At 42.6% G+C, this 22,887-nt stretch overlaps 2 protein-coding genes, 1 long non-coding RNA gene and 1 pseudogene across 3 annotated transcripts; 2 read left to right on the top strand and 2 right to left on the bottom strand.

Annotated features, from left to right (window-relative positions):
• Window positions 1-9,049: 9,049 nt before the first annotated feature.
• Window positions 9,050-9,707, bottom strand: LOC109254151 (40S ribosomal protein S8-like). The gene is given in 1 exon segment (XM_053896901.1): window positions 9,050-9,707. A coding segment is annotated over 1 exon segment (627 nt). The 5' UTR covers window positions 9,693-9,707; the 3' UTR covers window positions 9,050-9,065.
• Window positions 9,708-11,453: 1,746 nt separating this feature from the next.
• On the top strand, window positions 11,454-12,520 carry LOC109254147 (olfactory receptor 7D4-like). The gene has a single exon (XM_019427826.2). The coding sequence runs from the start codon at window positions 11,463-11,465 to the stop codon at window positions 12,399-12,401; it is 939 nt and encodes a 312-aa protein (XP_019283371.2). The 5' UTR covers window positions 11,454-11,462; the 3' UTR covers window positions 12,402-12,520.
• Window positions 12,521-19,177: 6,657 nt separating this feature from the next.
• LOC109253937 (zinc finger protein 639-like) lies at window positions 19,178-21,656 on the top strand (annotated as a pseudogene).
• A 351-nt stretch (window positions 21,657-22,007) lies between these two features.
• On the bottom strand, window positions 22,008-22,879 carry LOC109254161 (uncharacterized). Its single transcript, XR_002074674.2, has 2 exons — window positions 22,760-22,879; window positions 22,008-22,385 (listed from the first exon to the last, which is right to left on the bottom strand). It is a non-coding gene; the product is annotated as an uncharacterized LOC109254161 (long non-coding RNA).
• Between the last annotated feature and the right edge of the window lie 8 nt (window positions 22,880-22,887).

The raw sequence follows: 22,887 nt of genomic DNA, 5'->3' as shown, positions 1-22,887 counted from the left end.
GTGGGGGAGGGGCAGAGAGAGGGAGAGACAGAATCCTCTGGGTCCATGCTGTCAGTAGTGCAGAGCCCAATGCGAGGCTCAAACCCACGGCAGTGAGATCACAACCTGACCTGAAATCAATCAAGACTCAGAGTTTAACCGACTGAGCCACCCAGGTACCCCTCTTAGCGTGTTTTTCAAGGTTGATATGTTTTGTAGCACATATCATTTCTTTTTATTGGCAAATGATATTCTATTGTATGGGTATATTACATTTTATTTATTCACCAGTTAGTGAACATTTGGGTTGTTCACACTTTGTGGGTATCAGGAGGAATGCTGCTATGAAAATTCATGTATGTTTTTCTGTGCAGATGTCTTTTTTTCTTGGGTATTATGCTTGCTGGGAAACAATACAAATATATATATTTACATATATATATTTATTTACATATATATTTGCATATATTTACATATATATATTACACACATTATCAGGATTTAGAACATCAACATCACCTCCCCCTCAAAAAAACCTATTGTGTTATCCTTTGTAATTACACCCTCACTTATCTCTAACAAGTAGTGGTCTGTTCTCCATCACTGTACTTTCATCTTATTATGTCATATAAATGGAATCATACAGTATGTAGCCATTTTGTTACTGACATCTTTCACCCAGCATCATGTCTCTGATTGAGGTCTATCAATTTCATCATGAATAGTGTTTTTCGTTTTCATTGATGACTCCTGTTCCATTGTATGGATATACCAACTTTTTTAATCCATGTATCCACTTAAGGACATTTGAGTTATTCCTTATGGGCAATTTTGAATACAGCCACTATAAATATTCTTGTAAAAGTGTTTGTGTGCACACAAATTCTTTTATTCCCTCGAGAAAACAGCTAGGGGTGGGAGAAGTGCTTCATATGGTAAGTGTATATGTAACTAATGAGGAAACTACCAATCACCACTAGAGTAGTTGTGCAATTTTCCATTCCCACCGTCACTGTGTGAGAGTCCCAGTTGCTCTGCATTCTCACCAACACTTAGTATTGTTTTTCACTTTAGCTGTTCTAATAGGTGTTTAGTGTTATCTCATCAGCGTTTTATTAGGTCTTCTGTAATTTTTTCACCACATTTTTCTAGTTTTCTATATACAAATCTTTTACCTCTATCGTTAAATATATCCTTAGGTGTTTTATTCTTCTTGATGCTGTTGTAACTATAGTTATAAACATTTCATTTTCAGATTGTTTGTTGTGTATAGAAACACAGGTGATTTTTCTGTGTTGATATTGTACACTGCAACTTGGCTCAATTTGTTTATTTACTGTTGTAGCTTATTGTAGATAAACCATACATCTTGCTTTTTTTTTTGATTGTACACATTGTGCACATGTGCCCTCTTTTGTCAAAATAGTTCCCTAGTGACTGGTAGGTTGTTCCCAATGTTTTCAGATAACAATCATGCAATAAACAACCTTGTGCATAGAACATTTTGCATGAATATGAGTGTAATTAAGTGGTGATTTCTCATCACTGGAATGGCTGAATCAACTATAAAATCAGAAACAGCATACACAAGGGCACTGAGGTATAAAACAATGAGGCATGTTATTATCGTTGCTAATAGTTTAGTATTATATCATTAACATTAACAAATTTATTAGTATTTCCTAAGCAAAATGCTATGTGGCTACCCTTCTTTCATCTTGTGATGTGTTTTTTGAAAACTGGTCCCATCAAAAAGTCTCTGTGCAGGTAGGCTTTTGGGGAGAATTTGATCCTAGGGAGCAGGAATACAGAACAATGGGAGTAAATCAGGGAAGGAAGGAAAGGCAATGAAAGGAATCATTATCATTTTGATCCCTCTATGGGTGACTGGTGCCCCATCTCACCCAACCCTTCTGATATAAATTATGAAGTGTGTCTCAGAACTTGCCACTTGGTAGATAAAAAGACATGAGTTCTATTGGCCAAGGGTGGTCCTGGGTAGATTTAATGTCCCCTGTGGTTCTGGGTTGCACGTCAATGCATACAGAGTAGATTCCTCAGGTGTCCCATATTGTGGTGTCACAGAAGATTCAGGGCAGGAAGCAGGAGGTATGGGATTTGGGCCTGAGGCAAAGTGCTGACCAGCTGCAGCTGTGCAAAACTTTCCATGGCTTCCATTGACCTAATTACAGCAGACATGGCTGAAGCCTAAGATGTGACAAGAAAGTATGTGTTTGCTGGAGCTGCCATAATACAATACTGTAGTGAGTGAACATAATCAACAGAATTAATTTCCTTGTCATTGTGGATGCTGGGAGTCCAAGATCAGGGTACCAGTAGGGTTGGTACCTCCAGGAACCCTGTCACTTGCTTGCAGATGCCTGTCCTGCTGCTGCCTCTTCAGATAATTTCTCTGTGCATGCATGCCCCTGGTGTGTTTCTGTGTGTCCAAATCTCTTATAAAGACCTACAGTGAGACTGGCTAAAGGCTCACCCTAATGTACCCATTTTAATTTACCTCTTTTAAGGGGTTTCTTCAAATACAGTCACATTGTTAGGTGCTGGGGATCACAATCTCAACATGAATTCTGGGAGAACTCAGTTCAGCCCACAACACTGTCCAAGATGTGTGTTATGTGCCCTTCTGTAATTATTCCTTTTTATTAACCATGCGGGAAGCTTGCTATCTTGACCAGAGTTCTTGTTTCGTATTATATTCCACTACTTACACTACTTTTAAATATGGAGTTTTGCTTTAAGGAGGCAAATAACCTAAATGTACCATGTCAGTAAAATGTATGAGAGAAACAAGGCATTCTGAAATTAACAGAAGGATTAATGAAAGAAACAAAGGGTGTTAGGGTGGCCAGTGATGGGGGTAGCAAAAAATTGCACGAAGAGTAGAGCAACAGCAAGACAGAGCTTATTCCCTCCCCAAGGGAGGAGAGGGGCCAGACATCTAGAGAAATGTTGACCCAAATTTCTGTCAGGCTGGGCCTTTTAAGGGGTTTTGAAAGATGTGGGAAGGTTGCAGCTGTGCCCGTTGCAGGGCGGGATGGGTATGGGGAGGGGGTCAGCTCTTGGCCACATAGAGCAGGGGGGGGTGGCAGGTTTTCCAGGGGCTCTGTCCACGGCTCATCTGGGATGTGGGTTGTGGTCAGGCTAGAGAAGAATATGTTTTGTAGTTGGGATCTACTTTCCAAGAATGTAGGGCACCTGACCAAGAAAAGCAGCGTTAGGGCCAAGTGCAGACACCTGTGAGTTTTGTCTATAAGCTTGGCTGGCTGGGGGTGGGGGTGGAGCTCTTGAATAGATTTCTTTCAAAGGGTAACGCACTGTGCACATTTCATCCGGTGACAAATATTCAGTTTGTGTATGTAATGTCTAGTATCAGGCAGAGACTGGGAGAGTGAATGTGACACAGGTCTGCACTCCCCAAATCATTTCTCATTCTACTCTTAGCATTGTTGTGATTGACTGATTTGTGGATTCAAACATTTATTAACTGCTGGATTCTATGAACTTGTATGATGTTTGAAACAAAACAAAGGCCCACTATTCACAGAATTTACCTTTAATTGGGAGAAAGAAAATAAACTAATATATAAAGAGTAATAACAGAGTTTCTGCTAAGTGCTAATAAAAATATTTAGGAATCCTATTTTAACATCATGTTATTGTTCCTTAACCATCCAGGATGCTCCATGTGGGGATTTGTTGATGTTGTTGATGGTGTTGCTCTCTCTGGTATCACATGTTAAAAGGAAAGGAGGGAAGGAAGGAAAGGAGGAGAAAAGGAAGGAAAGAAGGAGGGTGGGAAAAAAAAGAACGATCTTGAGTTTTTTGGTGGAAAGGTTCAGTCCGATGTGCCTGTGAAACACCCCACAGATAATTTCCATTGGCAGTGGCATGGGTTGATCTCATGTTCAGTCTAATGGCAGTAGTGGGAGAGAGAATTAGGTTACAGAGAAGCAGGTCAGAAAGACAAGATTATGCGTGGCTCAGCATTACTCATGCTCCTTGTTTCAAAGTGGGGGAGGAGGAGTGTCTCTTCACTGAGAAGGCACTTTGAGACCCAAAAATAAAGCTGGTGACTCCATACAACTTATACAGTTTTATTCAGGGAAATTTACAAATGGGGGGACAGGTCGGGTGACAATCCAGGTCCTGCACAGCTATTCTCTGCAAAGTCCCGACCCTACTCCACAAATTTTATAGGGCAACAGGATGCTATTTGTGTGTGTGTGTGTGTGTGTGTGTGTGTGTGTGTGTGTGAGGGAACTGTTTCAGAGGTTTCACAAGCACCTGACAGCTAACCTTTAATTAGGTTTTGCGGTGCCAGCTATGTGTCAGAAAGGGGAGAGGGGTGCCTGGGTGGCTCAATCAGTTAAGCATCCGACTTTGGCTCAGGTCACGATCTCATGGTTCGTGGGTTCGAGCCCCGCATCAGGCTCTACACTGACAGTGTAGAGCCTGCTTGGGGTCTCTCTCTATCCCTCTCTCTCTACCCCTCTCCCAGTCACTCTCTCTCTCTCTCAAAATAAATAAAAATAAACTTAATAAAATAAAATTATTTTTAAGAAGGATAGGGGGAGAGACTGCTATCTTTAACAAATTTACAGAGGGTCAAAGCAAGCCTCCCCCTATCTGGGCCTTGGCTATATTAGTCTCCAAGGGACCCAAAACAGGTATTCCCAAAAGAGGCCATGGCCAGAACATGAGCAAGATGAAGCATCAAAGCTGGAGTAGGTATTATCAGTAACCCTATAGTCCTCCAGTTCTCAGCATGGCTCCCACTTTCTAAGGACAGTCCTTCCCAACTACTTACCCTCATGCATCACAAATAAACTCTCATGGACACTGTACATGTTGTTGCAGGCCATGATCCAAATGCTGATGGGGTGGACTGTAGTAAACCCTGTTGTGTCCCTCACTTTTCCATTCAGAATGAAAGGCTTCTTCCCCAGGTTCAGAGAGTGCAGCCATCTGACAGCCCTCAGTCTTCAGCCCTCTTAGAGAATTGCCCTCAGCCAAAGGAAGCAGCCTCACCCATCCACTCATGTCTCTTGCTGTGAAAGCACAACTGCCTGACAGCCATCTGTATCCACCACTGTGTTTGCTCTGAGGATGTTGCTGGACTGCTCCCATCCGCCCACTGAATACAGTAGGGTACCAGAGCATGCCCATTGCCTTGCTCACACAGTGACACTGATGACCAGGGTCAATTAACCCTGCCAAAATGATGTCCCCTCTTTCTGACATGAGGGACCTCAAGTGCCAGGTAGCTGGATAGCTTCAGGTTTAATAGGACATTGGCCATGTCGCTGGAAGTGCTACCTTTTAGGATTCAAGACATCTTAACCTGCTAAGGGTTGAGTTGAGGAGACCTGAAGCAAATACTGCCCAAGTGGCTCACTGGGAGTGACATTACACAGGGCTGTTTCTACTAACAAGCTTGATTTCTGAACCCATGTATCCCATATATTGGAGATACTGCACGTTATGATTGTCATTGACTATTGAGTGTATATGCATCCTGTGAATTGTGTAGCTCGAATGTCTGCTGAATGCAAATGTCTGCTCTAAATGTGATCATACTCTTTGGGGGCACCTGGGTGTCTCAATAGTTTGGGTGTCCAACTTCAGCTCAGGTGTTGATCTCATGCTTTATGGGTTCAAGCCCCCCCCGAAGGGCTCTGTGCTGGCAGCTCAGAGACTGGAGCCTGCTTTGGATTCTGTGTCTCCCTCTCTCTCTGCCCCTCCCCTGCTCATGTTCTATCTCTCTCTCTCTTTCTTTCTCTCTCAAAAATAAACATTATAAAACGTGACCATACTCTTTGAAATTAAACCTGTTGCAAATTTTCATTAAACAAAAAATTTTAAAATAGCCATACTCCACAATTTCTTTTCTGTGTTATTTTACCTCTATCCTCACCTTTCCTGACAAATTTCATAGGTGATATATACTGATACCTCTATTTCCTCAATACTCACTTGTCAACACACTCTACTGGATTGTTTACAGCCTCTTTACTTTAGAGGTAAAAAATGAAGCCCTATCTAATATCAGCAAAGGCCTCCATGTCTCTAGCAAATGTCAAGGGATGTTTTCAGTCATTTTGTTAGTCCTTTAAAGAGAACAAAAAACTATTAGCTACTCTGCTTTTGTTCAGAAAGGACCTCTTTTGCTTCCATGACACTGTGGATTAAGTGACCTTTGAAATCTCCAAAGATTCTTCAACAATGAGCATCCCATAAAGTTGATTCCTGGTTTTCGTTCTTGTAGGAATTAAATGTTTCTTAGGAGATATTTTCTCATTTTAAGTCAAACCACAGAAAGAAGAAATTTCTTTTTTTGAGAAAATACCTTCATCTTGGCCCCCTGTTGCTTACATAGACATGACTGTCTGGAAATTTTCCATTCTTTCATCTCTGTATCCCAAGGGACCTGAATTGTTTGGAAAGAGGAAAGTCAGTAGAACAATTTACTCAGTGAGGACCTTTGAGAATTCAGTAACTGAGATGATAATAACATGTCCTTTTGCCTCTTTCCTATAATTCTCTGATGGCAGCCTAGAGGAAAACCCAAATGGGCTCTTCTGGGACAAACTGCAAGAAAAGAAAGCTTCAGTGGTAACAATCAGAGAGGGTAAGATCACTGTTTCCCAGTAAGGGCTGGAGGAGTATGAGGAAAAGGGATGAGAAAGTGAGTATTGGGTTTACCTCTAGAATAATGGGACTGGAACAATCCCATAACAAAGCTGAAGCCTCTGTAATTTGAAGGGGATTTACTTGCTACTTAAACCAGTCTTTCCAGCTCTTGCTATGTTTCCTTCACTCTTCCAGAAACTAGAGCCTCTCTCCAATAGGAGTTATTTTCCAGTGAGTCTCCTCTTCTCTATTCTTTCCCACGAATTCTAGGTTCCTGTTTGATTTCCTGTCCCATCATTTATTCATTACCCACTCATTCGAAGTGTGTTAGGCATTATTTGCCTTCTTTGTCCCTCAAGTGATTGGATTTTTCTATTATATTCCCTGTTTTTCCTGGCAGACTTGACTTACTGATAGCACTTACTAGTTCTGTGTTGTTGTTTTCCTTTAGTGTCCAAAATATATCTACAAATAATGTAATTATTTCTGGCATTCGGTATTCAGGCTAATATCCATTCCCCAACTTTCTTACTCATCTATATGAATATTCAAGAGAATATTGACTGATTGAAGTTGGAGTAAACTGTCTTGGCTTGCTCACAAATTTAACAGAAATAATTTAGTGTCTTAATGTAGAATACCCTGTTGGCTGCAATTTTAAACAACTATTCTTTTTCCGGTTAAGAAATTGACCGAAGTTTCTTCATGTAGCAAGAGGCTTTTTCCAGGCAGCTAACCACAGTAATGCCTGTTACATTTTCTCAAATACTTTTTCCATTGTGATTATGGTTATGATTCCTCTTCATTTCTCTATTTTTGAGATGCATACTTTTAGCAAACACCCTAGCATTAAGGAACTTTCCATTCCTGAAATACTTGTGTTACTTGTTTATGATATATTACTCTTTTTAAAGAGGTATGACTGTGTTGTATTTAACCTTATTATTCTATTTTTTTTGGTCTACATTTAATCATATGTTGAGCTTAAAGATTCCTTTGTAGTGTTATAGTGGACACTTTTGGTTTCAGTCATTATTATACATCTAACATTTCATGTGTTGAACACCTAGTAAATCTCTAGAAAGACAACGGAGAGCAAAAATAGTCATGACCTCTGACCCACAAATAAACATAAAATCACCATCATGAGAGGCACATTTAGGCATAGTGTAGGATGCTCCACTTGTGCTCCTCACGTGCTCTGTCTGTCCTGAACCTCACTGTCTGCTCTCCTTCTCACTGGCCTCTCAAAAATGTTCCATTACTAAGCTCTTCCAACCATGAGGAAAGTGCACATTCTGTTCCCTCCACCCCAAATGAGTGCCCTTTCCTTATTTCCCTTGATGAACAACTGCCCATCCTTACTCTTGCAGTTCAAGAATACAATTTCAGAAAAGACTTTTCTATGCAACTCCCCAGACAAAATTGGTCCTCAATAATTGTTTCTCTCTTTAATTAATCACACTCTCTAGGCATTAGTAATAACAAGGGCCTCTTTCAATCATGCATAAAGTAAACATTTACTGTCATGTTAACTTTGCCTTTTAAAGTTTTTGCCTTTTAAGTTTTTTTTTTAATGTTTATTTATTTTTGAGAAAGAATGAGCAGGGGAGGAGCACAGAGAGAGAGAGAGAGAGAGAGAGAGAGAGAGAGAGAGAGAGAGAGACAGAGAATCCAAAGCATGCTCTGTGCTGTCCGTGTAAAGCCCAATGTGGGTCTTGAACCCACCAACTGTGAGATCATGACCTGAGCCAAAGTCGGACAACAACTAACTGACGGAGCCACCCAGGCACCCCTTTGCCTTTTAAGTTAAAAAAATTTTTTTTAATGTTTATTTATTTTTGAGAGAGAGAGGGAAAGAGAGAGAGAGAGAGAGAGAGAGAGAGAAAGAGAGAACATGAGCAGGGGAGGGGCAGAGAGAGAGAGACACACACACACACACACAGAATCTGAAACAGGCTCCAGGCTCTGAGCTGTCAGCACAGAGCCCGACCTGGGGCTGGAACCCACTAACCTGAGATCATGACCTGAGCAGAAGTGAGATGCTTAACCGACTGAGCCACCCATATATATACATATATATATACACATTTTTAAACTTCTATGAATATATAGAAGTTTATATATGAATATGTATATATACACTTAAAAAAATTTTTTTTAATATTTATTTATTTCTGAGACAGAGACAGAGCATGAGCAGGGGAGGGACAGGGAGAGAGGGAGACACAGAATCAGAAGCAGGCTCCAGGCTCTGAGCTGTCAGCACAGAGCCCGACGCGGGGCTCGAACTCACAAACCGTGAGATCACGACCTGAGCCCTAGTCAGTCGCTCAACTGACTGAGCCACCCAGGCGCCCCATACTTTTTTTTTTTTTTTTACAGGGCATAATAAACACCTTTATTACATGACCGAAGATAGGAAGGAGGAAGATTTATTTGCCTTTCCGGGCTTTGATTTTCCTCAGATAGAACTCTAGCTCCTTGCCCTCCAGCACATAGCCATCTGCTTGGCCACACTGGCCTGGTCTTGAAGCGATGCATGCAAGAAGCTTGCCCTGCTGGAACCGCTCCTCCAGAAGACTGCTTATTTTGGCATTCTTTTTCCTTTCATCATATTTCTTCTGAATTTTCTTTGATCGTTTTTTGTTTAAAATCTCCTCCTCCTCGGGGGTCAGCTTGACCCCCTTCTTGTGGCCCAGGGGCAGTGCATAGTGAGACTCGTACCCCTGCCGGTACTGTGTGCTATCAATGAGCACGATACGTTTCTTCACCAAGGTCCTGGCGCGGACCAGTTCGTTATTGGATGCATTGTAGACAACATCAGTAATCTTTGTTTTGCGCGTACAACACTCAGAGCCCCAGGAGAAGTTGCCCACGTCCAGCCTCAAGACACGCTCCTTCTTACTGCCTCCCCGAATTCGGACTGCAGGTATACGGCGGGGGCCAATCTTAGTGTCGGCAGCGGGGCGTCCCAGCTCCTACTTCCGCGTCTCGTGCTAGGGCTTTCTCTTGCCCCCGGTCTTGCGGTGCTTGTGCCAGTTGTCCCGAGAGATGCCCATAGCTCTCCGCGCTGGCTGTGAAAGGGTTAAAGATATTTTTTAATCTTTTAATTTTTTTTGAGAGAGAGGGAGAGAGAGCATGCATAAGCTGGGGAGAGAGAGAGAGAGAGAGAGAGAGAGAGAGAGAGAGAGAGAGAATCTCAAGCATGCTCCAGGCCCAGGGTGGCATAGAGCCCTATGTGGGGCTTGATCCTGTGACTGGAAGATCATGACCTAAGCCGACACCAAGAGTCAGATGCCTAACTGACTGCGCCACCCAGGTGCCCCAATTTTTGCTATTTTTGATGAAATCTATTGATTATTTTTCCACAATTAAAGTGCTAAGTTTTAATATAACACAGCCCTGCTCTCGAGTGAGTGCACATGAGCACACGCTCCCATACAAGTTTCGTGTTTTGCTTTAATGTGTGTGTGCTTTTGTTTCACCTTTTTTAAAAATCTATGTAGTCCACCTGCTCTTCCCTGTTCTTGGATGAGTCCACTTGGCAGATGGTATTTGAAAGAGGGAGGCATAGGATCTTCATTAATAAGAAGTACTTGATGGTGTTCAAAAGAGCTACCAGGCCTGCTGTGTTTATAATGATCCGAGTTCCATCTCTGATGGCTCTCTCAGTTTAATATTGATAAGCAATAGCCATATAAGACAGACAGACAGACCATAGTGATGGTAAGGACAGAATCTCACATTTATCAAGTGTCCACAGAATGTCACAAGCATCACAGTAGAAACATTACATGCATCATCTCATTTACTTCACTCACCAGGCTTATGGTGTAGGGAACACTTACCACTTCCATGTAGGGGGGGTGTAGTATCTGCAGCTATGAGAGATTAACTTTCTCAGGGTCACACAGAGAGTAAGTTGGTAGACCAAATTTCTATCCCAGCAAGTCTGACTCAGATCCTATGTTCTAAACCACAGCTGTATGCTGTATTTTGGGAGAGTTGTGTATCAAAAGTAAGAAGGAATAGGTTGATTTAAAAAAGCTATCATTTATTGACCAAAAAACTATCATTTATTTACTGCACACGAGCCCTTTGAATCCTCAAAGAAGTTAATATCCATAACCACATATTTAGAATGAAAAATAATAAGAAATAATAAGACAATAGCTATGTCACATTGATATGAAGCATAAAATTAAGGCGATTTGACTTGAGAATACACATTGAGTAACTAGTATACAGGTCTTTGAATAGTGGAGATTATCAAAGAAAGACATTCAATGTCTTCAGTTATTTTGAATGGTCATAGAAGAAATTGGTTTATGTACATGGCTTCAAATAGAATTAGACCAGTGAATAGGAGATAAAAAGAGATGTCTGCTAAATTTTTAAAAGGATACCTAAGAACATTTAGATTGGAAATGAGCTACCATTTGACTGAGTGAATCTTACCTTTGGAAGAACTAATGGAGGGCGAAGGATGTCCACCTAAAGGTGGTATTAGAAGGGCGCCTGGGTGGCTCAGTCGGTTACTGACTGAGTCGGCATTTGACTTTGGCTCAGGTCACGATCTCACAGTTCATGAGTTCAAGCTCTGCGTTGGGCTCTGTGCTGACAGCTCAGAGCCTGGAGCCTGCTTCGGATTCTGTGTCTCCCTCTCACTTTGCCCCTCCCCTGCTCATGCTCTCTTTCTCCTTCAAAAATAAATAAACATTAAAAAATTTTTAAAGATGGTATTATAAAGGTAATGACTGGCTGATGTCCCAGTTGGGTAGGCACTAAATATTTCTTTTCACTCCTTCTCTAGCAGACACATCAGACACATGGAAGCAGGAAACCATACCAGAGTATCAGAATTCTTCCTCCGGGGCCTCTCAGATGACCCAGAACTGCAGCCCCTCCTCTTTGGCTTGTTTCTGTTCATGTACCTAGTCACTGTGCTAGGAAACCTGCTCATCATCCTGGCCATCCTCTCTGACTCCAACCTCCATACCCCCATGTACTTCTTCCTCTCTAACCTGTCCTCTGTTGACATCTGTTTCATTTCCACCACTGTCCCGAAGATGCTGGTAAACATCCAGGCACAGAGCAAAGACATCTCCTACCCTGGATGCCTCACTCAGCTGTATTTTTTTATGATTTTTGCTGGAATGGATGGTTTCCTCCTGACCGTGATGGCCTATGACCGGTTTGTGGCCATCTGCCACCCGCTGCACTACACAATAATTATGAACCCACGACTCTGTGGCCTGCTGGTTCTGGTGTGTTGGCTCATCATTTTCTGGGTCTCCCTGATTAATGTCCTACTGGTGAGGCGGCTGACCTTCTGTACAGGTACGGAAATTCCACATTTCTTCTGTGAAGTGGTTCAGATTCTCCAGGTAGCCTGCTCTGACACTCGTATCAATAATATCTTCTTGTATGTGTCGACTGCCATACTGGGTGTGTTTCCTCTGACTGGGATCTTCTTTTCCTACTCTCTGATCGTCTCCTCTTTAATGAGAATGTCCTCTGCAGCAGGAAAATATAAAGCATTTTCAACCTGTGGCTCACATCTCTCTGTGGTCTCCTTGTACTATGGGGCAAGCTTGGGGCTCTATCTCAGTCCTGCTGGGATCCATTCTTCCCAGAGAATCTCAATTGCCTCAGTGATGTACACTGTGGTCACCCCCATGCTGAACCCCTTCATTTACAGCCTCAGGAACAAGGATGTGAAGGGGGCCCTGAGAAGACTCCATAGTCGTGGAGGCCTTTGTCCATGATGGGCCACTGGCCTCAGAACCAAGTAGACATTGTGAGCTCCAAAAGGCAAATAATTGTGCATATAAATCTCTTGGTTTTCTTCCTCCCCTAAAAGACATGCCTCACTTCTTCTATTCTCAAAGTCCCCATGACTTTGCCTTCATTTGGTTTTGGTTTTGTATTAGTTTCTCCTCAATAATCTCTTCAGTAATTCCTTTTTTCGTTTGTCTTCCGTTTGCAGCCCATAACATTCTATCTTTGGTTAGCTTTCCTACAGTCATTCCTGAGATTTTTAATACTTGATGTGAAGCACTTATAGCAAGTGCCTGCATGGTTTCCTCCCAAAACTGTCTTCTCAAATGCTGACATCCTTCACCTTAATTTGGGTGTAAGTTTGTTTCTCCCTGGGGGAAACAGAATGGAAACCATACAATAGTCATAACCAAAGTGCTTGCCATATCAAGACTGTGCTTGTTGATCTACATCTGTAAATTTATGTATTTGACATTTACTTAAGATATTTTCCCTCTTTTTCAAAAATATTGAGATTGGGATGGATCCCAACATGGAAACCTGAATATGATCCCATGCTCCTAAGTTTGCTATCTTAGTGTTCCTGAAAACACTGATGTGGATTTTCAACTTTAAGGGATCTTGATTTGAAACCTCATTTGTTCAGGTTTGTAGGTAACATATTGCATAGGATATCACTGAGATATTGCCTCATATTTGTCTTTCTTCTGCCTTCTTTCCTTCCTTTCTTCTTGTTCTCTGCCCATTTCATGTTCTATTGGACCTTTATTTCCCCATTATTGTGGTTTTAAGATATGCCCCCAAGATCCTAAAACATGTAATAATGATTACAATAGACTAAGACTATTTTGGGGGGAGACTATTCATAGTAGGTATTATCAGGAGTTGTAGTTACACACTTGTGAATTGTATTCAGAACTCACTTCACTTGTTAAAAAGAATTTTGATAGAAATGAGTCTGCAGTGAAGAATGGAGTAGTAGAAGATATCAGCATTTCTCCTTCATTCCCCGGGATCCTTTTACTTTCTCCACCGCATAACAATGTTATGACTGCCAATGTTCAGCAACAGGTGCATGGGGGTAGAAGTAACAGGGAAGTATGCCCCAGCATGGACAGATCTTGATGGAGAGGTGTGAGGTATACCATCTTCTTTACTCCTTAGCTGTGATAATTCTCATATTTCCATTTTGTGCCAATTTCCAGTATTTTCCCACAGGATGAAAACTCTGCTCACTTGTTGTGGGAGCTGACTTACGGTATGCTTTATTGGATATATTTTGTTCCCTGTATCACTTCTCCTGTCTCTAACCCATGTCCTTGTTCCTTACTTCTCCCAGTAAAGCACTTGCACATGAATCATTGGCTCAGTGTCTGTTTCTGAGGACCCCTAATGAAGTCAGGTGGTAAAGACTGTGAAGGGAATTAAAACAATATCATAGTTGGAATTTTTGGTTTTGGGACAAAACCAAACTGAACAAAAAAACAAGTATTGGAGATATATCTATATCTATATCGATACCAATATCGATATAGATATATATACATACATATATAGTTAGATCTTGAAATTACTGAAAAAAATAATAATTTTTCAATAATATTGGGGTGGCTTCAATTCACTTTGATTCCATTAAGTTTCTAGCAGTGTGTAATTATTGTCTAATTTGTAATTTGTCCCTACAAATTGAGGAGGGGACCAAAGAGGTAAACATGATTGTAATACGGAGTGGTGAGCATAATAATGTTGGTGTATAAAAGAACCTGATGAAAAGAAAGGTAAAAAGTTTTCAAGTCATCTTGAGTAATTCCAGAGAAAATATTTAAAAATTTATTTCATGAGGGGTGCCTGGGTGGCTCAGTAGGTTAAGCGTCCGACTTTGGCAAAAGTCATGATCTCATGGCTCATGAGTTCAAGTCCCATGTTAGGCTCTGTGCTGAACATCTTGGGGCCTGGAGTCTGCTTCGGATTCTCTCTCTCTCTCTCTCTCTCTCTCTCTCTCTCTCCCCCTCCCACCTTGTGCTCTGTCTCTCAAAAAAATGAATAAATGTTAAAAAAAAATTTTAATTTATTTAATGAAATTGAGGTATAATTTGCATACCATTAAATTCACCCATTCAAAATGTAAATTCAATAATTTTAGTAAACAGAGAGTTATGCAACCATCACCACAATGCAGTTTTAGAACATTTCTAACACTCCAAAATGTTCCCTTGTCTCCATTTGCAGTTAATGTCCACTCCCACCTAGTCCTAGGCAATGCCTTATCTGCTTCCTGTCTCTATAAATTGGCCTTTTCTAGATATTTTATGTAAATGGAATCATATAATATGTGGTCTTTTGATTCTGGCTTCTTTCACTTAGCGTAACGATTTTTGAGGGTTATCTATGTAGAAAACACATATCAGCATTTTGTTTCTTATGTTTGCAGAATAATACTCACATGTATAAATAAATGTCGCCCTATTTATCCAGAGTTGGTAGACACTTGGATATTCCAGTTTGGGGTTATGATGGATGAACTTTTGCATGTGTGTCTCTGTGTTGACACGTGTTTTCATTTCTTTGGGGTAGACAACTCATGGTGTAATTACTGAGTCACACGGTAAATTTACATTTCATTTGTCAGGATCTGCTAAACTGCTTTTTCAAAGTGGCTTCGCTACTTTGCATTCCCCCAAGAAATGAGTGGTGATCCACATTTTCCACATCATCACCCACACTTGGGATTCAGCAAAAACTTCTTGTGGGAGAATACACTGAGCACTGAGCACCAAATGATCACTAGAAGTTTAACTGGAGAATGGGTTGGGTAGGAAGTAGAGAGGAGAGTGGGAACTAGAGGAGAAAGGAACCACATACACATTAACATGGAGAAATTCAAGACCGAGGCGTTTCAGGAGGGTATACGGAACTGATGACTGAGTTACTGGAAATAAGTCTAGATATGTGGACGGAGGACAGACTATTGAGAGTCTACTTTGACATATTAAGGACTTGAAAGCAATGGAGCACTGGCGCCATGCGTAAACACAGGTGTAGCATGAGGACCTTAGGATTACTCTGAGTGGGAGAAAGTGGAGGCAGAGGGGACAGTTAGGAGATGGTTGAAGTGGTCGAAGGGAGAGATGATGAATGATGAGGCTGTGACCTAGCCAGTGGCAATAAAGTGGGCAGATTTTGGAAGAGAGGTGTATTAATTTCCTTTTGAAGCTGTAACATGTTGCCATTAAGCGGAGTGGCTTAAAATGACACACATTTATTATTTTATATTTCTGGAGGTCAGAAGTCTAAAATGCATCAGCAGGGCTGCTTCTCTCTGGAGGTGCTTGAGAAAGTTTGTTTCCTTGTCTTTTCCAAATTCTAGAGACCCCCCCCCCCCCCGCCCCATTTGTGGGAGTTTCAGCAAGATCCCAGAAGAACCTGAGAATGCAAAGGGGCATTTTGAAAAAGTAGACCTGTGCCCGGGTGGTCAGTTCACTGACCGTGGTCCCAGGTACACACCTGGAAACAGCCATAACCCCATGTGGACTTGGCTACAGCCCCATTTGCCCATGGCACCAGCAAAATCCCTCAGGCCCTGGAAGGAGACACATCCACCCATGCCTCAGGTAACAGATCTGCTGACCTCACTCTGAGAGGCAGACCTTGAACAGCCAGCCTATGACCCAGCTCTAGTCTCTCTCAGCTGTGGTCTTCCCACAGAGGAATCCAGAAGGACTGGTGTCCATCTGTGTCCCTGTAGATTTTGAAGCAGCCCACAACCCAGGTCCAGACTCTTTGCCATGATGTGGGAAGAATCATGCCCACAGAGGGACCGAGGGGGAGCCCCATCCATCAGTGCCCACTGAGGCAGGCCTACAGGACTCGGTCATGGATGTGGAACCTAAGTCAGCTCTGTGACATGGCTGCAGCCCCTCTGAGCTGCGTTGTAGAGCTATTCACACATGGCTAGTGAGAGAGCCATACCTTTCCACACAACTGGGAAAATAGCCAAGCTAATGAGGGACCATAAGGCAAGCTAAGGGTCAAGCACAAGCTAGCACAACACCCCCCCACCAAACCCTGCCCTCCCCCCACCCCGAGGTGGGATGTGTGTAATATTCCACAGGCACTCCTGGCTGCCCAAGAACAAAGGAAAGGAAAGAAAACAAATGGTTAACTGACACAGATCACAGTCAAACAGGACAGGAATCTCCATTAGTTTACAAATGTCTTAGTAAGTTACAAGAAAAAGGCAATCTTATCAATAGCCTAATCTCCAGAAACCTGTGTACTCAGAAACCACAGTACTCAGTACTGTGTACTCCTAGAGCCCTGATATCACCCTCCCCTCCAAAGTGATAGGGGGAACAAAGGCAAGAAGGAGATGACAGGTAAAATTAAATTTCTTTATAACCAGCAGCCCAGTAACAAATGCTTGAGGCAAATACAGAGTATAACAGTTCTCCAGCAACTTCCTACTGTCTTAATGTTAATGCATTACTAGAGGGAAAACACCCTTAGCTTGACAATAGCAAGACCCTTGGCATCTTGTGAGTCCTCTTTAACACGTAAAAGTCCTTCAGGAGGCCCTCCTTTTGCCTTTACCTCCCCCAACTCCACAGTATATAACCTGCCACTCTTCACAACCCCAGTGCAGCTCTTTCTGCCTATGGATCCTGTCCCTGTGCTTTAATAAAACCACTTTTTTTTGCACCAAGATGTCTCAAGAATTGTTTCTTGGAAATAGGCTCTGGACCCCCCACCACTCCAAAACCCCACCACTGCCACCTGTGGACCCTGAAGACCCTGTGCCAGCCCTGACCAAGGTCCTGGAGGCAGTCCTGTCTTCCCAGGACCCAGATAAGGTCCTTTTCCTTATTAATAGGATTTCCAACCACAGGCCCTTCTACAGATCCAGGAGCTGTGGTATCACATGGCTCCAACCCCACTCAACTATGATCCCAGAGGCAAAGCCACCATCCCTGAAACCCAGCAGAAGATCTTTATGTAGTGAAAGAAGCCTCTAAATTAGATGGAAAGAAGTGTTTGCTCCTTCAAACGCACAGACCCTAATACTAATCCCACCTGTCTGCATACACTACCAGCTGACCTGTGAAGAAGGCCAAGCTGAACACCTACCGCATAACATACAACAAATATTACCTAACGTTATATATTTACCATGACACGTTAAAACATATAAAGCTACCATAATCAAGAGTGCGTAACGCACATACATAAATATATTAATATATTACTAGTACACAAGAGTTCTCGAAACCAATGTGTCCGACTTCTGGCTCAGGTCACGATCGCACAGTTTGTGAGTTCGAGCCTCGCGTTGGACTCCATGCTGACAGCTAGAGCCTGGAGCCTGGAGCCTGCTTCAGATTCTCTCTCTCTCTCTCTCTCTCTCTCTCTCTCTCTCTCCCCCCCCCCCCCCCCATTCATGCTCTGTCTTTCTCTCTCTAAAATAAATAAACATTAAAAAAATTACAATAATTGTTTTTTAAATAAGGATGGAATTCCAATTCAGTGTGCCAAACGGTTTATCAATAAGTCGTCCTAAAACAATTAGCCATGTTCTCTGGAGGAAAAAAATGTGGCCGGATCCACTATCACACACGACGTGTCAAAATAAATTCCATTCGGATGAGAGATTTAAATGCCGTTAAATATGTTTAAGAAGAAAATTATAAAATCTGAATAAAATCTACAGTTTGAAGAGACTTTTTAAATCCAAGCAGGAAGTGCAGATAGTCTTGTAAAAACTGCAGAATTGCAGATGGATTCAATGGAATTTTTTCTGGCCATTGTTTTGGTGTCTGTTCCATGAGACAACCAAACTTATTTTGACACCAAAAATGATGATTCTGAGAGAGGGACATCAAATGACTTCCTAAAATTTACAGATGGAATCAAGGCCAGAAAGAAAAACCATTACTACCTGGCTCCCAGTCCTCTACTTAGAATTCTAGACCACACTGCCTTCCCCACAAAAAAAAATCTGCTGATACTGAAATTTGTGAAGAGCGTGTGACTCACCTTGTTGTAGGTCGTGTTAGGATGTCCCTGGAAGGGGACAGCCCTCTCGCCAGCGCGCCGGAAGAAACTGAAGGGCAACCAATCACCGAGCGCCAGCACAACGGAAAGCCCCGAGCAGCTCGCCAGAACGAACTGAAGGTCAACCAGTTACCGAGCAACAGCACAACCTGGCACGAAAGAAAGGCCCACCCGAACCTAAACCCGGAACTGCTGCAGCTTAAAAACGCTACCCCACCATACCCGGGGCGACTTCCCTGACTCCTCTCACTCCTTGAGTCACGGAACCTCGCCCCGAACCTTAGTTCCCAATAAAGCCTTAACCTGCAAAAATTCTTTTTGACTCTAACTCCTATCTTTACCCCGCCCAACGCCTGACACTAACAGGTCGTGATCACTTATGAACTTCGGAAAGCAAAAACAGGATCAAAACAAGTTTATTATGGCCGGGCCAGACAGGGAAATACAACAGGTCCCGAAAGTCTGGCCCCGAACAAGCTTTGGGAATGTCTCATAAAGGCTGTATCGACCACTCGGGTTGCAAAGGGTGGCAGTTTGAAAGGGCGGGCACCAATCACACAGTGTTGTAGGTCTTTAAAATATGAGGCGGGCACCAATCACACAGTCCTGAAGAATTTTAAAATATAACTTGTTGACTCTAGCTAGTTGAATGCTGAATCATGTTGTTTACAATATTAGTCTTCTATCTAGTTCGAACAGAATGTGGTGCCTGAGAATGGGGAAAGGTGATTATGCCAAGCAGGTTTACAGAAGCTCAAACAAGCAGTTAAGAGGGAGTTTTATCTCTCAGTAACTCAGCAAATGTGGTTTTAAGCAGAACTAATATTTTGGGAACAGGAGAAAAACTTCTATGAAAGCCCAAAACAAACACTGGTTCAGCATCTCACACTCTGTGGTCCTTCTAAGCTTACATAGGTCATAGTTTACTCTTGGGCTACAGGAGGCTAGCTATGTTTGCCCTTTACAACCTGAATCAGTCAACCAACAAACTCAAGAGCAGAGTCCTATAGAAATTCACACTGCTGAAGATATTCCAATTGCTGCAGAAGTGCATGCAATTTCTGAAGATTATGATATAGAGACAGAAAACAATTCCTTGATAGTCTCCACAACCAAACTGAAGGGGAGACTCCAGCTAAGCTTTCCAAAATTCTTGGCAAGAGCCAAGCTTTGAATGTGATAGCCCAGCAGAAGTAGCCTTTACTGAGAGCTAATAGCAGTGGCATCTAGAAATGTGAACTTTGTGAGTTCAACAGTAATGAGGGAGCATAAGGCAAGCTGAGGGCAAAGTACAGGCTAACAGCACCTCTCCCCTCCCCCCCCCCCCCAGGTGGGATATGTGTGATGGTCCTCAGACACTCCTGGCTGCCTAAGAGCAAAGGAAAAGGACAGAAAACAAATGGTTAAACTGACAGGGGTCTCCTTCAGTTTACAGATAACTTAGTAAACTGCAAGAAAAAGGCAATCTTATCCATAGCCTAATCTCTAGAAACCTGTAGACTCTGCTTCCTGGAGCCCTAATATCACCCTCATCAAGATGTAAGGGGGGTTTAAGTGCTTGCCATGGTGATGTGGGAAACTAAGGCAAATGAAAAATCAAATTCCCGGGGCACCTGGGTGGCTCAGCCGGTTGAGCATCTGACTTTGGCTCAGGTCATGATCTTGCAGTTCGTGAGTTTGAGCCCCGCGTCAGGCTCTGTGCTGACAGCTCAGAGCCTGGAGCCTGCTTCGGATTCTGTGTCTCCCTCTCTCTACCCCTTCCCCACTCATGCTCTGTCTCTCAAAGATGAATAAACGTTAAAAAAATTAAAAAAAAATTAAATTCCCTTATGGCCAACAGCCCACTGACAAGTCCTTGAAACAGGCAGAGTGACCTCCCTCTAGGAGCTCAGCTGCCTTGATGATGACACTTTGCTAGGGGCAAAAGGGTATCTTGGCTTAACATTATCCTGTTTGCCCTGCCTCAACCAGGATCCTGTGAGTCTCTTTAAACACATAAAAATTCCTTTGCAAACCTCCTTTTTCTTTAACCCCTGAGTATATATTGGAAATTACACTCCAAGCATATGGCCCCTGATATACATCTGAAGGCTCTCATGGCTGAGGTTTTACTAACAGCAATAAATGATGTTTTCCTAACAACAACCAGCCCCTCAAGATCCTGGAAACTTTGCTTCCAAAATACCTTAGAGACTTTCTCTATCCCTGACCCCCTCCCAACCTGAGGATATATAATGAGTTACCCATCACGACCCCAGTACAGCTCTTCATGCCCATGGGTCTTGTGCCTGTGCATTAATAAAATCACTGTTTTGCACCAAAGACATCTTCCAGAAGTCTTTCTTGACTGTTGGCTCTGAACCCCACCATTACTCCCAAAACCCGATCAGCAAATATTTTCCTGATTTAAATCAGCATATGATCCTGAAGCATAAGTGTACTGATTCAGATGAGTGCCAAGCATGCAAGGACAGTTTCTCTCCCAATGTGCTTCTGATCGAACACGCAAACTGCGTGAAGACGAGCCCTACATTTATTGATACTGTGACTATAAAACTGATTTTTGAGAACCTCAGCCAGCACACTGCAGACACCCATTTTATTGACCACCTTTATTTGTGTGAGCTGCACAATGTACAGTTCTCCTCATGCAGTGACCTCGACCTACATTTCCGGGAGCACAGCTGTGATGAATGGTACTTGTGTCAGTTTTGTGAGCATGAAACAGTCGATCCAGAAGACGTCCACACCCATGTGGTAAGTGGACATAACTAAAGAGTTGATCATAAATATAACCACGGAGAAGATGGACAGCTACAGCCTCTTCAGCAAAATTACCTCTGACAAATGTAAAAACTTCTTTGTATGTCAAGTATGTGGTTTTCGGAGACTTCTGGCAAATGTTAACAGGTGTGTTGCTACAGAGATACTTAAATTTCTCCTCATGCTTGTGATGACTGGGAAAGGCTTTTCAAGGATGCTAGAATATTGCAAACATTTGAATTCACATTTATCTGAAGGGGTTAATTTATGTCAATATGGTGAATATTCGACAAGACAAACTGAAGAACTTAATATTCATCTAGATTTCAAGCACTAAGCTGACTTACCTTATAAATGTAGTGACTGCTTTATGGGGTTTAGGAAGTGAGAGAGAATTAAGAAGTCACCTTCAAGTCCATGAGACAACTTGATTACTTTCTTTAACTTCCATAATGTTAATGTAAAATAATAAATTTGAGTTTTATGGGGATGTTTAAAAAAACAAATGTTTGTACAGTAAAAGATGAAACATTAGGGGTGCCTGGGTGGCTCAGTTGGATAAGCATCTGACTCGATTTTGGCTCAGGTCATGATCACACCGTCCTGAGATCAAGCCCCCCATTTGGGCTCCAAACTGGACATGGAGCCTGCTTAAGATGATCTCTCTCTCCCTCTGACCCTCCTCCGCGCTCTCTCTCTCTCAAATAAAAGATGAAACTTTAACATAGCAACCGAGATGACCAGTTCTATAGATACATAAAACACATTTGATGATGCACATGAAAACGATGTTTCTCTTTTTATTGAAGAATAATTGACATACAATACTGGATTAGTTGCAGGCATACACATAACGCTTTGATATACATACACATCATGAAAGGGTCACCACAGTAAGTGTAGTTAGCATCTGTCAACATACAAAGGTGTTACAGTGTTACATTGACCATATTCCAAATATGGGTACGCTATATCTCTTGTCTTCATTATTTTATTTATAACTCAAAGACTGTATCTCTTAATCCCCTTCACCCATTTCCTCCATTCCCTCCCATTCCCCTCCACTAAGTCTTGAATAGATGTGACACTCAGTCCTGCACAAAGGCCATCCAATGAAAACCACAGCAAACGTGATTAGGGGAGCAACTTTATAACCATGCCTGAAGAGAAGAATGCCTGGTATCAGTGCGATCTCACAAAAACAGATATGCATATTTGACACAGAAAAAGGAAAGATTTACAGGAACTGTCATAACAATGAAAGCAAGGCATCAACGACTAGACTTCAGCGTCGTGTCCAACGTAAATGCCAATGAGGAAATCAAGGCCTAGAGACGGGATGGACTGAATGCGGTAGACAGACTATGTGATGGACTCTCGGGTTTAACGATAAGGGACGTGCAAGGAGGCCGGCAGGAAACCATTTACTGCACAGGCTGTGGGGTGAACCCATTGGCGCCCCGCGGGGAACTGGCCTCGCCCCCCGCCCACCCCCTCCCCGCCCCCGACCCCACCCGTAGCCGCGCCCCCATACCTGGTTCCTGCCCCAGCCTTGTCCTCCGGGCAGGATCCAGGCCTCAGGCCCAGCGCGAAGCCCACGCTCGAGGGAAGCCCAGTTCCGCCGTCTGAGGTGGAAGTCCCGCCCCTCGATTCCCGGCAGGA

This window comes from Panthera pardus, unplaced genomic scaffold (assembly GCF_024362965.1).
Source record: "Panthera pardus isolate Hobbes unplaced genomic scaffold, ASM2436296v1 HiC_scaffold_8, whole genome shotgun sequence".
In the NCBI taxonomy this organism is placed as follows: domain Eukaryota; kingdom Metazoa; phylum Chordata; class Mammalia; order Carnivora; family Felidae; genus Panthera; species Panthera pardus.
The sequence above is the reverse complement of the archived record's forward strand: the minus strand, read 5'-3'. Positions and strand labels throughout refer to the sequence as shown.